Genomic DNA, 13,699 nt, shown 5'->3' on the forward strand with positions numbered 1-13,699 from the left:
GAGTATGGGATACTGAGGGAGTATGGGGTACCAGGGTCTCTGATACGAGCCATTCGGTCCCTGTACAACCAAAGTGAGAGCTGTGTCCACATACTCAGCACAAAGTCATACTCGTTTCCAGTGGGTGTTGGACTCCTCCAGGGCTGTCCCTTGTCTTGGATCCTGTTTGTGGTATTCATGGATCTCAAGGTGCAGCCGGGGTGAGGAGGGTCCGGTTTGGGGACCTCAGGATCTCATCTTTGCTTTTTGCAGATGATGTTGTTCTATTGGTTCCTCAGACCTTCAGCAGCACTGGAGCAGTTTGCAGCTGAGTGTGAAGCGGTGGGGATGCAGATCAGAAACTCCAAGTCCGAAGGCCATGGTTCTGTGATGGAAACCGGTGGATTGCTCCCTCTGGGTTGGGAGGGAGTTGCTTCCTCAAGCGAAGGAGTTCAAGTATCTCAGGATCTTGTTCATGAGTGATGAGAAAATGGAGCTAGAGATAGACAGGAGGATTGGTGCAGCGTCAGCAGTAATGAAGGCGTTGCACCAAACCGTCGTGGTGAAGAAGGAGCTGAGCCTCAAGGAGAAGCTCTCAGTTTACCATCCATCTACATTCCAACCCTCACCTATTGTCATGAGCTCTGGGTAGTGACCCAAAGAAGGAGATCACGGATACAAGAGTCTGAAATGAGCTTCCTCCATAGGGTGTCTGGGTTCAGCCTTAGAGATAGGGGGAGAAGCTCAGACATCCAGAGGGAGCTCAGAGTAGAGCTGCTGATCCTTCACCCCTAAAGGAACCAGTTGAGGTGGTTTGGATATCTGATTCAGATCCTCCAGGGAGACTTCCTTTGGAGGTTTTCTGAACACATCCTCCTGGGAGGAGACCCCGGGGTAGACCCAGAACCCTCTGGAGGGATTATATATCTCATCTGGCCTGGGAACACCTCGGGATCCCCCAGGAAGAGCTGGAAAGAATTGCTGGGAGGAGGAACATCTGGAATGACCTGCTTCATCTGCTGCCTCCACGACCCGACCCTGGATAAGAGGAAGAAGATGGATGGATGGATGGATGGATGGATGAATGGATGGATGGATGGATGATGGATGTTAAATAACAAAATCTTGTTGGAAATCTGTTCATGTGATATTATAGCTTCTGTTAACCTGCAGAAATGTGTTTTTAACTCACTGTTTTAATGCACGCGACTATTTTAGACATGGTATTTTAACACATAATATAAATATTTTAAAAATGCATCAAAATCTCAGTGCTTTTCTCACCTGTTTTTGTCATTTCCAGGTAGAATGAATCTAAAAATTCATTTTAAATTGAGATTTGGAGACTGATTTTGGGTTTCACAGCAGATATTTACTCCTCCTCAGATCTGGTGTTTGTGGTTCGGCAGCAGCTGGTTGGAGGATCAGCCGTCCCACCACCACCTCCTCCTCCTCCCAGTCAGATTACAGAGTCTCCTGAACCAGCCTCCTCACCCTTCCTCACCCCTACTCTAAATGTACAGCCTCTAAGTCTGCACCCCCTGGAGTCGCACATCTGTTTGGCCGGAGCTGCTTTCCAAACCAGGAGTCACAAAACACCAACAGACAGTTTCCCAAAATGTATCATTTATTAAAAGATTTTTCAGTTTGTTTTTGTATCATTATTGGAAAAAAGACAGAAAAATAAGCCAGAGAGTGGAGGATGCGGGGGAGTAAATATCACGACAAAGACGAGAGGTGAGAGTTTAGTTGGGAAAGAAGAGATGGTAACGGGACTTAAAGGAGATGAAGGGAGGCAGAGGGGGAGGGGAGGTAGAGGGGAGGCAGAGGGGAGATAGAGGGGAGGCAGAGGGAAGTTAGAGGGGAGGCAGAGGGGAGATAGAGGGGAGGCAGAGGGAAGGTAGAGGGGAGGCAGAGGGGAGATAGAGGGGAGGCAGAGGGAAGGTAGAGGGGAGGCAGAGGGGAGATAGAGGGGAGGCAGAGGGGAGGCAGAGGGGAGGCAGAGGGGAGGTAGAGGGGAGATAGAGGGGAGGCAGAGGGGAGATAGAGGGGAGGCAGAGGGAAGGCAGAGGGGAGGCAGAGGGGAGATAGAGGGGAGGCAGAGGGGAGGCAGAGGGGAGGCAGAGGGGAGGCAGAGGGAAGGTAGAGGGGAGGTAGAGGGGAAGCAGAGGGGAGGCAGAGGGAAGGCAGAGGGGAGGCAGAGGGGAGATAGAGGGGAGGTAGAGGGGAAGCAGAGGGAAGGTAGAGGGGAGGTAGAGGGGAAGCAGAGGGGAGGCAGAGGGGAGGTAGAGGAGAGGTAGAGGGGAAGCAGAGGGGAGGCAGAGGGGAGGTAGAGGGGAGGCAGAGGGAAGGTAGAGGGGAGGTAGAGGGGAAGCAGAGGGGAGGCAGAGGGGAGATAGAGGGGAGGCAGAGGGGAGGCAGAGGGAAGGTAGAGGGGAGGTAGAGGGGAAGCAGAGGGGAGGCAGAGGGGAGATAGAGGGGAGGCAGAGGGAAGGTAGAGGGGAGGCAGAGGGGAAGCAGAGGGGAGGCAGAGTTGAGGCAGAGGGGAGATAGAGGGGAGGCAGAGGGAAGGCAGAGGGGAGATAGAGGGGAGGCAGAGGGGAGGCAGAGGGGAGGCAGAGGGAAGGTAGAGGGGAGGTAGAGGGGAGGTAGAGGGGAAGCAGAGGGGAGGCAGAGGGGAGGTAGAGGGGAAGCAGAGGGGAGGCAGAGTTGAGGCAGAGGGGAGATAGAGGGGAGGCAGAGGGAAGGCAGAGGGGAGATAGAGGGGAGGCAGAGGGGAGGCAGAGGGGAGGCAGAGGGGAGGCAGAGGGAAGGTAGAGGGGAGGTAGAGGGGAAGCAGAGGGGAGGCAGAGGGGAGGTAGAGGGGAGGTAGAGGGGAAGCAGAGGGGAGGCAGAGGGGAGATAGAGGGGAGGCAGAGGGAAGGTAGAGGGGAGGCAGAGGGGAAGCAGAGGGGAGGCAGAGTTGAGGCAGAGGGGAGATAGAGGGGAGGCAGAGGGAAGGCAGAGGGGAGGCAGAGGGGAGGCAGAGGGGAGGCAGAGGGGAGGCAGAGGGGAGGCAGAGGGAAGGTAGAGGGGAGGTAGAGGGGAAGCAGAGGGGAGGCAGAGGGGAGGTAGAGGGGAGGTAGAGGGGAAGCAGAGGGGAGGCAGAGGGGAGGTAGAGGGGAAGCAGAGGGGAGGCAGAGTTGAGGCAGAGGGGAGATAGAGGGGAGGTAGGGGGGACATGGGGGGAGGCAAAGGGGAGGCTATAGTCTACACTAAAAGAAGAAGAAGATGAAGGCAGCTAAAACAAAGATTGTAGTCGGACCGTGGCGGCCGCGGCAGTAGAAAACTTACATGAAAAATGAACGATGAAAAATAAGTGCAATTGGTTTCTCTGTCACCACAAACCTGATTCAGAAAGAAAAAACAACCCAGGAGTGGAGGAAGACTCCCCCAGGCTCGGATGGGCACCGATCTGAGGGTTTGTACACTCCAAACACATAAAATAAAAGCGATAATATGTACAGTTCAGGTGAATCCATTCAGAGAAGAGTTCCTAAACTACAGCTGGAATCACAGCGACAGCAGCAGCGCTAGATCACACGGCTCCTCCTCTTACATCTGCACCATTATTCGTTTAGTTTCAAGTTTTTCAAGAGCACCAGCTACAAGTGCAGTTCGATCGGTTCCTCTGCTGATCGGAAAGCAAAAAAAGAAAGAAAAAAAGGCTACGTTCAAATATTACACGACAAACAGCAGCTAGCGGGAGGCTAACTGCTACCGATCAGTCGATCGATTGGATGTTTGGATGTTCAACGGTAGAAAAAGTTGAAAAGATGTTCAGTTTACTGTCACAGAGGAATGAAACCAGAAAATATTCACATTAAAGAAGCTGCAATCAAAGAATTTAGACTAGTTGGTGATAATACTCAACAAATAACTGATTAATTGATTAATCAATTAGTTGTTTGGTCTGTAAACCGTCAAAAGATGGTGAATAAATATTCAGTTTAGTGTCATATATGAGAAAAGATACCAATATTCACATTAAAGAAGCTGCAATCACAGAATAGTTAGAGATAATAGTCAACAACTAACTGATTAATCACTGCAGCTACCGATTATTTTCTCAACTAATCAATTGTTTGGTTGATAAAATGTCAGAAAATGGTGAGAAGATCTTCAGTTTACTGTCAGAAAGAAACCAGAAACCACTCATATTTAAGGAGCTCAAATCACAGAATTTAGACTTTTATAAAATTAGATACTTAAAATAGTTCTCAATAATCTAACAGTTAATAATTAATTGATTAATCGATTAATTAGTCAACGAGAGGAAATAAACCAAAAAATATTTACATTTAAGAAGCTATAAAGAATCTAGACTTTTTTTCTTTTAAAAAATACTCACACCAACTCATCAATTACTAAAATAGTTGGCGATAATTTCAGTAGTTGGCAACTAACTGATTAATCGTTGCAGCTCATTTTTTAAATTTAATCCATAAAATGTCAGAAATAGGGGGAAGAAAAACACACATTTACTGTCAACAAGGAGAAAAGAAACCAAAACATATTAGTATTTAAGAAGCTACAATGAGAGAATTTAGACTTTTTTCTTCTAAAAAAACACTCAAAACAATTGATCAAATTGTCAAAATAGTTGGCGATAAATATAACAATTCACAAATAGTTTATTAATCGTTGCAGCTCGATTAATTGCTTGATCTATAAAATGTCAGAAATAGTGAAAAAAAGCGCATTTACTGTGAACAAGGAGAACGAAACCAAAACATATTTACATTTGAGAAGCTGCAACCAGAGAATTTAGACTTTTTCTCCTAAAAAAAAAATACTCAAACCAATTCATCAATCATCTGAATAATTGGCGATTAATCAAAAAAATTGTTGATGTTGGCAGTTGGGAATAGCTGTAGGTGACACTAATGACTAATAATGATTTTCTTTGTTGATTAATTCTGTTGATTATTTTCTGGACTAACTCGAGTCGTTTGGTTTAGAAAATGTGAAAATGGTGAAAAATGTTGATTTGTGTTTCCACAAATAAGTTGTTTTGTCCACAGCGCAAAGATATTCAGCTTAGTTGGCAAGTAATCAATTAATCCATTGTGAAGAGAAAGTTGTCGATTAATTTATTAGTTGATAACTAATGGGTGAACGGCTGCCGCTGGGACAGTTGGAGATGAAGGCAGTCTGGATTCGCTGTGGATGAAACCGGTTTTTAAGCAGTAGAAACTTGATTTTGCTGTGATTTCAGAAGCAAGTTGACGACTCAGAGGCTTTCGTGACTGAACGTGGACTGGTTTCGTGACATTTACGAGCAAACAATCAAAACGCAGTATGAATGCACTGAAAGCACCGAGCGCTTTTCCGAACACATCCTATTTGGTAAAAGGCACAGTAGTCCGATAGTCCAACTGTGAAGATTTCACTTCCTTGTTTTTGTTTGACCCCGATAAAAACCACAAACAAAACAGCATCTTCTCAATTGACTCCACAAAAGTGTTGGCCGAACCGTGCGAGCGCACAGCCGGCAATAATCAGCTGCCTAATAAATAAATACAAACAATAAATAGATGAAGTGTCACATCAACACATGAATAAATTAACTGTGGGACTCGAGAGTTGTACGTCTAGTGGTCTGTCGTTTTTCCTCAGGCTGGTCTTTTTAAAGTCTTTCTCGGATGTTCGTGACACCGGTTGGCGGTCGGGTTTATCCAATCCACAGCTCGATAGGAAACGCTGGATGTCACTTCCTCCCGATGCCGCCGATCCCAAACAATTCTTGGATTACATTCGTAAGTTGTGACATCGTTTTTCTTCGACTCTGACACACGTACAGTTTGATGCTGTGCTTTGTCCACGGCTTTCCTCATGTCACTAGCTACAAGATTCTCAATGACTTCAATGTCTTTTTTTTTTTTTTTTTTTTTTTTTTTTTACCTCTGCAAGTCAGATGCTTCAGTTCTATCTACAAGTGAATGTAAAGTCAAACATCTGTCTGGTCATAAAGGCCAACTCATGCTTTCCCAGTCCGCAAAGTGTCTCCAGACCATTCTCCATAGCTGGAGAATGGTCTGACTGTCTGACTGCACCTCGTTAGACAAAAGACGACGGGCTTTTGCATTTCATTAAGGTTCTAAGCCCAGGATGCAGTGACTGCGCCTCTGCAAAAAGGATTGTTTTGGTGGAATATCTGGATGCAGGGAGGAAAGAACCGTCACTGGGTAATTTACTGAAAGAACAAAGCAGAATGGATTTGAAATTTTCAGTGTTTGGGTTGCTGCTCAGAAATTGTTGTTGTTGTTTCCTGTAGCAAAGGAGATTGTGAAACGGTAAGGGAGAAGAAAGACACTGAAATACGTGGCGGACATGGCAGACTTATACATGAATATGACATCAGGAGAATTAGACCCTAACTTGGGTTAGGGGATAATTATCCTGATTGCTAGCACATTGATTGCACTTGTGCAAGAAAAACAAATGCTTGTTATGAGGAGGGACTAATTCATCATTTACAGAGTTATAATTGAAGTAGTTGTGCCAGACTTTGGAGATTCTTCATTTGTACATGTTTTCAAGTTCTAAAATCTCCAGACATCCCGTGCTATGTCCGACCACTTGTTACTAGGCCGCGTTCCACTGTAAGAATTTCAAAGTTAAAGCTTTATACATGTTTTGAATGCAGGAATCTCTTTCAAGGAAGAAAGAAAGTACCTGCTTGAGACTAGGTACTGAAACATCGCTACAGGGGTCAAGATTGGCTGAACTCGGTAAAGACGATAAGCGGCATTATTTTCTTGTCCGGTAGCAGTCTTCTCCTCTTTAGCATCACCAAAAACAATGTACAAATGTTAACATGCTACATTGCTACAGTCTAATCTGTAACCAGGGGCTTTACTGGCAAATTGCAAAGTTGCAGCTTTTCCAAAGCATCCATTGGAGCCCTGAACGTTTTTCTATGTTTGTCACGAGGGGTGATGATGCTGACCAATGCGGACTTATTGTAGTACATATAGAAACCATGAGTTGGCCTTGAGACTAGAATCAAATCACTCACTTTTACTCACTCAGTATTGAATCATAACTGGAGTTACCTCGTCACAATAAACATCGGAAGCTTTCATTCTCAGTCATGACATCAGCTTTTCTGTGTTCAGAGTCCTTCAAGTTCGATGAAACATCCTCCTCTGAATATGTTGATTGCTTTCATGCTGAGAAGGAAATTTTCATTCGCTCCTCGAGATTCTTCACAATCTCTACTCTTAGTCTTTAATCCTGTAACCTGCATATTCCTTTAAGAGTTTTTTTTTATCTTTACCCTTCAACACACAACTACCTTTGTGCACATATTTAGATCTTTATGTAATCATGGTAGGTTTCACTTACGTCCTGTTGTTTGAACTAACTGTTGTTTTGAGGAGTTTTGTTTGATCCATCATTTGATTTCTATCACAGACAACTCTTCCCTCCTTCTTCTTCTCTTTAACTCTTGTATATTTGTGGGTCTTTCGCCTCTTTCCTTCTTCCCGTCGCAGCAGCAGCAGCTTTCAGCCTGGCGGTGGAACAGATCAGGGCTGATCAGGTCTCTAAGCTGGTCGGACAAACCCGGGGCAAAGGCTTCAGTGTGACATGAAGAGGAGTTTGGATTTGACCCTGACACGTCTCAGCATTCTCACTCTGTGGTCCAGCAACAGGCTGGCTTTGGCACCGGATTGGCTTCTTCAGATTCTTGGACTGCTTGTAGGGCGTGGTCGAGGTGACGGAGCTGTCCTGCATGGCCGGATTGCCCTTCTGGCCGGGCGCCTGGTCGCCGTTAACCGCCGACGTCGTGCCCTCGTGTGAAACCTTTCTTGGGGACAGGATTGGGGCGACGTGGACCCAAGTCAGGCTCGGCTCGGAGCTCTGACCCGCTTTGTACTTCGGCAGCTTTTCTACTTCCTCGCCGTCACTGTCTTTTCCCTTTGTTTCGTCATTTAGCTGGCTGTCGCCGGCCACATCCGGAGAATTCTGGTTCGCATCAAATGCCGGCGCTGGAGAAGAAAGAGGGTCGTCCCCTTCGTCCTGATCGAGGCCCTTCTCTTGTGCGTTGTTTCGAGGACACTTGAGAAGGACGGGGGAAGGCGAGGTGGAGTCGGTCCCTGTCCAGCTGAGTCTGCGCTTCTGCAAAACGAACAGGGGAGTTAATTATCACTGAATGTGAACTTCAATTTGTGGTGGAGTTGAGGCCAAGTAAGCTCGTACCTTGACGGGAATGTGTAGCTGATCCCGGTGTTTGTGCGGCGGCATGGAGCCGAAAGTGTCCTGGAGGGATCGAGGCGGAGACGTGGCGTCGCTGGAGGCTACAGACACCAGCTGAGTGGGAATCTGAGGAAACCAGAGCTTCAACATCATCTCCACCTGCAGCAGAGTGTTCAAGTACTTCTCCCTAAAGGTGACAAAGAAAAGGAAGTGCATTACATCTGGACATTTATTACCATCTGCACACAGATCTCAGTAAAGTTTCTTCACAAGTTTTTCTGCTCTGCTGGTGAATGCTGGAGCTCAACTTTCCCCCGGGACTGTTCAATAAAACATGTAACAGGAGACGAGGCTGGAAATGTAATACCGCCTCACTGTTCCCTGTCAAGTTCAGGAATCATTTACATCCTCAACGCGGTCTCGTGATGCTGGGAAAGAACTTAACGAGGTGCCAAAAATTTTACAACTAAATTATTTTGATAGATATTGTAGTATGAGTCACAATTTTAGTGTGAATTTCTTTTCCACAAAAAAAGATTAAATGTATTTTGAAAACATCTGAGAACACGTTTTGCTTCATTTACTAACTCCAAAGCCTGCCGAGGGCTTTTAAAGGCATGCTATCTTAAAAACTCTACACAATTACACAATTATTCAGAAAACAGTAAACTAATGTTTGATGTGCCGTTTTATCAGGAAAGTTAACCAAACCAAGTTTAATATTGTCATATTTAATCAAAATTACTTTATTCTACATCTAATTTTTTTAATCACCAAAAATGAACTGTTTTCATTAACCTGATTCTATAAAAAACTAAAAATTCAAGACATTAATATAATAATAAATAATTGCAATACTTTATTTACCTAGCAGCCTTAAGAAGACAGTCAAAACATGCAAACACAGAGACAATCAGGCAAGACATAACGAGACAATAATTAGCTAGATTAGCACACAAAGGAAGCCTAAAAATGGAAGAATAAGACTGAAGATTAAAAGTTGTAAATTAAAATCTAAATATTAGAGAATTAAAGAATTAGAGTCGACATCACACCACAGAACCAAACGGCTAAAATTAAAATAAAGCAAAGAGAGAACATCTGAAATAAACTACAACTGATTAAAGCTAAAAGTAGATGTCACATGAAAGAAGTTCCATAAAAGTGAGTTTTCAGAAGTGCTTTAATGGCTTAGATGAGACCAAAAGCCATGCAACACAAATATGAGAGTTTTCAGGTGAACTGCGGGAAATTTAAAATTAGTAATCAAGAAAATCAAACTCTACTTTTGTTTTTTGTCCTTCTGTCATTCTGCACAAAACACATTTCTGAGTTGTCTCTAATTTTAGCCACAGCTTTGCTGTTTTCATGGAGATGCAGGAGGAATAATGTGTTAAAATGGTTTATCGTGACTCATTCTATCCAAATAAAGCAGCTCCTGTATTTTGCTATACTGTGATGATATGAATTGTTCAGCTCTAGTTGGGACATTGTGCATGACATCTTACCCGCTGTTGGGTCTCTGTAAAACCCCCACAATCCTCTGGATTCGATCCATGGCAACGCTCTGCTGGAAACTACTCAAACCTGTGGTCAAAAACACAATCCTCCGGTCAGCATTTACAGCGAGCAGCCCGTCTCTCTCTCAGACTATTGGTAAACTATGCTGAGCTAATGAGTCAGACTGTCGCTACACACATCAATACCGGCTGCTGCACAAACCAACACTCACATCACAGAAACTCGTGTTCAAGCAGCTACAACTTCAGCCGCCGGTCTGCACACAAGCAGGCCCGGAGGCAGCGATGTAAAGATGCTTACCGCGGTCGAATCGGCCTCTCTTCAGTCCATTCAGCAGCTCCAGCAGAGGCCGAACAAAACCCTGCAGCTCAGCACACTGACAGAGGAAACAGGAGAGGAGATAGATTACCACTCAGGCCTGCTGTCTGAAGCAGTCTGCTGGGCTTTCCTCTGACTAACACTGCTTCGTCATCCTTCCTCTCATCTCTATGCACTTGTTTTTCCACATAATTGTCATGCAAATTTGAAGCAAACTTTTTGAAATGTCCCAAAAGAGTGAAACAATTGCAACTGAGCAAAAAAAAACTCGGCTGCATATTGAGCGACGTTAGCGGGAATAAACAGAGGAGAAGTCGTCGTTTGCTAAAAAAGAAAACACAAGGAAGCTGTAGGGAAACAAGTAATTCTTCTTCATGTCGAAAGAAGTGGAAACAGCTCATCAGTCACGAGTTCAAGGTTTGCTGCTTCAAAACTTGTCCAAAAAATGCAACAAGATGCTCAGTAAGTCTCAGAACGGTCAAAAACCACCTCAAGCAAGCATAAATGGGGAAATTTGATCAAATTTTGTCATTTCCTTAAGACTTGCATGTTCAGAGCATTTTCCACAGCACTAAGGAGAATTGTCTGACTGCACCTCTTTATCATTCTGTTATGGGGTGATTGAAAAAAGCTCTGGTTTGTTTGTATTTCTTTAACCAGAGTGGGCGGAGTGGGAAAATCTACACAAGTTTCATATATCCAGACCTTATTTCACAATGTTTTGTTAATTCTGGAGAATAATCTGACTGTAACTCCAAAACACAAAAACCTCAACACGAAGTCTACATCAGTGAGTCTGACCGGTCAAAATGCACAGAAAAACACCAATTTATGCTTTCCACATTCCTACCTTTATTATTAATGCAGACGGGAAATTCTGTTTTTGCTGCTTTCTGTTTTCACATATCCCCAGGGTCAGCATAGTACAGCGCCCCCTGGAGGAGGAAGGGTTAAGGGTCTTGCTTAAGGGCCCGACAGTGGCTGCATCGGGGTTTGAACCTCTGACCTTCTGATCAGTAGTCCAGAAAGTTAATCATTGTGCCACCACTGCCTCCTATATAAAACTATTTTCACAACACTTTGTCAGTTCTGGAGAATGGTCTGACTGCACCTCAGTATCGAATTAGCTATAGAAAGGTAAGATTGCATAAAAGTGGTATTTTCAGTGTGTAGGTTGCTGCTTGGAGGTTGTTGCTGTACAAAAAGAATTTCACAACCAAAGTCTACACCTGATGAGTCAGACTAGTTTCCATTAATCTTCCTCCATCTTCCATCTTCCTCTATGGGGGGAAAATGCTGCTTGGAAGTTGTTATTGTATTAAGAGGATTTAAGCCCTTAAGTCTACATCCGGTAAGTCAGACTAGTTTTCATAAAGTTTGTGTCATATTATACTTGATGCTGTTTTCTGAAGAATGGTCTGACTGCACCTCATTATTGTTCTTCTATAGGGGGGAAATTCCAAAACTTTAAATTGTCAGAGTGTATGTAGCTGAGTGGAGGTTGATGATGATTCTAAACCTGAAGTCTACATCTGGTGAGTCAGACTAGTCTCCATTAAATTCTATAGTGGGGAAACATGTAAGAACTTTAAATTGTCAGTGTGCAGGTTGCTACTTGGACGTCGTTGCTGTTGTTGTATGAAGCGGATTTCACCCCCTAAGTCTATATCCAGTGAGTCAGACTAACTGTTTCCGACACCAAACTTCAAAATGTGCCAACAGAACATGGAAACAGCTCGTGTAGGACTCTTATTACCTTCTGAGCAAACAGCAGATCTCCCTGTGATTTGGGGATCTGTTCCGTCGGGTCCGTCTCGCCGCCCCGGGCCTCCTTGCCCTCCAACCGGTATGACTCCTCCTCTTCCTCCTTGTCGGTGAACCCGTCGCAGGTCCACTGCGACCCGGGACTCTCCGACCCGCCATCCCCACCGGCCGCTGCTCCGCCCGCCTCGCCCACGATGACGGAGGATGAGCTGTCGGTCAGGAAGACCTCGGTGTCGTCCTCGGCCTGCTCCGAGTCGCTGAACAGGAGGCTGTCGCTGGAGCTCAGGGAGTCGAAGGAGGGCTGGGACGAGGTGCTGCCCTGGGACTGCATCTAACACCGGGGTAGATTCAGGTTAAAAACCACACTGGCATGTCTGCAGCGGGACAGGAAGTGGAAAGGAGCAGAAACAAAACCCCATTTTGCCGTCTCTCAACCAAAAATACTAACCCCTGTTACTCAAAATGGTGGGTCTACCAGTGCCCTAGTTTAGCATGGAGCAGACTGGGACTGGGGGGAGGCAGCAGCACAATGCTACAGCATGTCTGGCTGCCATTGAGGAGATTGGAGGCTGGAGGAGAGTAAACTGAGGGGGGATGGGAGCTGGTAGTGAAATCAGAATAGAGTCTCTCAGCCTCCGGAGCTGGCGGTGGCTCCTCCTCTCCTCTCGTCTCGCTCTCCATCCCCCCTTTGGATTCTGAAAGCTCCCTGCTTCCTCCTGTTCGCTCTGCTCGTCCTCTTCCTCACATTTTACAGAGAGCTGAGCATCTCCGGACATGTGCCTCTTTTCTCCTCCAACACATTTATCCCAAACACAGCCTGCTTTACCATCAAACCAAACGTCCCGCTGGTTCCATGGAGGCTCAGCCAGGACACAGTTCAGTCCTGTTTTTATTATTTAGATGTTCTGCTCTGCTGGATGGAGGTGGTGGGACAGGTAGGACCATGAGGCTGTCTCAGGTGTTGGCCGTACGTTGCCAAGCAATCATTAGAAATGTCAGGATTGAACCCGGGTGACAACAGAGCAGAAATCAGATCCACTCTAATTATACAAGTGTTTACATTATTATTATTATTATTATTATTATTATTATTATTATTATTAATAATAATAATAATAATAATAATAATAATAATAATAATAATAATAATAATAGAGCCATTTATTCATAGAAATAATGGCAGAAATGGGCTTTAAACAGCTGAAATCCAGAGACAGGACATTCCTTCAGGACAACTTATAGAAACCAGAGAAACAGAAAAATCAGCAGCACTCACCTTCTCTCAGATAAATCAGCAGCTTCTTCCTTCCGGTGGTCCGGTTCCGGTACCGGCTGTGGTCCGTAGATAACCCGGCTGGAGCAGCCCCGGTGCCCAGCCTCAGCTCCGTTCGTCGGTCTGAGCCTCCGCCGCTTCTTTTCTCTCCAGTTTACGAGCGTCAACATGTGCGCGGATCCACGTGCCCACGTTTTGCGCGCATCCCATTGGCTGTCGTCCCTGCGGCGGCGCGTCCCATTGGCTGCTGCGTCCAGCCAGTGGCGGCTTTACGAGGCGCCGATTGGACGGTGGCCCCGGCACTCACGGTCCCGCCCACTCATGTGTCTCCCGTGTGCGTGGATCCGGGCAGGGCCGCTACTACGGAGAGGAGTAAACACACGCGCACGCGCACATGCATGGCTCGAGCTGGATGCACAATGTGTGCCATGCATCGGACGCACGCAGACACGTAGCGCACGTCCACTCCACGCTAAAACACAAACACGCCGAGGACGAGCAGCCCGATGGAGCTGATGGAGAATTATGGAGGTGAAGGAGGTTCATGGAGCTGATGGAGGTTTGTGCAGCCCGCAGGTCCAGAGAAGAACCCTGAGGAGGAAA

General features: G+C 45.7%; 1 protein-coding gene across 1 annotated transcript; it reads right to left on the reverse strand.

Moving 5' to 3' along the window:
* Window positions 1-1,583: 1,583 nt before the first annotated feature.
* LOC111584938 (uncharacterized) lies at window positions 1,584-13,259 on the reverse strand. The gene is made up of 6 exons (XM_035940972.2): window positions 13,100-13,259; window positions 11,816-12,154; window positions 10,042-10,117; window positions 9,729-9,807; window positions 8,224-8,407; window positions 1,584-8,142 (listed from the first exon to the last, which is right to left on the reverse strand). The coding sequence occupies exons 2-6, from the start codon at window positions 12,152-12,154 to the stop codon at window positions 7,561-7,563; spliced, it is 1,260 nt and encodes a 419-aa protein (XP_035796865.1). The 5' UTR covers window positions 13,100-13,259; the 3' UTR covers window positions 1,584-7,560.
* Window positions 13,260-13,699: the final 440 nt, after the last annotated feature.

This window comes from Amphiprion ocellaris, chromosome 9 (genome assembly GCF_022539595.1).
Source record: "Amphiprion ocellaris isolate individual 3 ecotype Okinawa chromosome 9, ASM2253959v1, whole genome shotgun sequence".
NCBI lineage: Eukaryota > Metazoa > Chordata > Actinopteri > Pomacentridae > Amphiprion > Amphiprion ocellaris.

Coding starts and splice junctions, on each gene's coding strand:
- LOC111584938 (XM_035940972.2), bottom strand. CDS start 12,154: ATGCAGTCCCAGGGCAGCACCTCGTCCCAGCCCTCCTTCGACTCCCTG. Junction 10,118..11,815: donor ATCTGCTGTTTGCTCAGAAG/GTAATAAGAGTC, acceptor TTCCTCTGTCAG/TGTGCTGAGCTGCAGGGTTT. Junction 9,808..10,041: donor GAGAGGCCGATTCGACCGCG/GTAAGCATCTTT, acceptor TTTTGACCACAG/GTTTGAGTAGTTTCCAGCAG.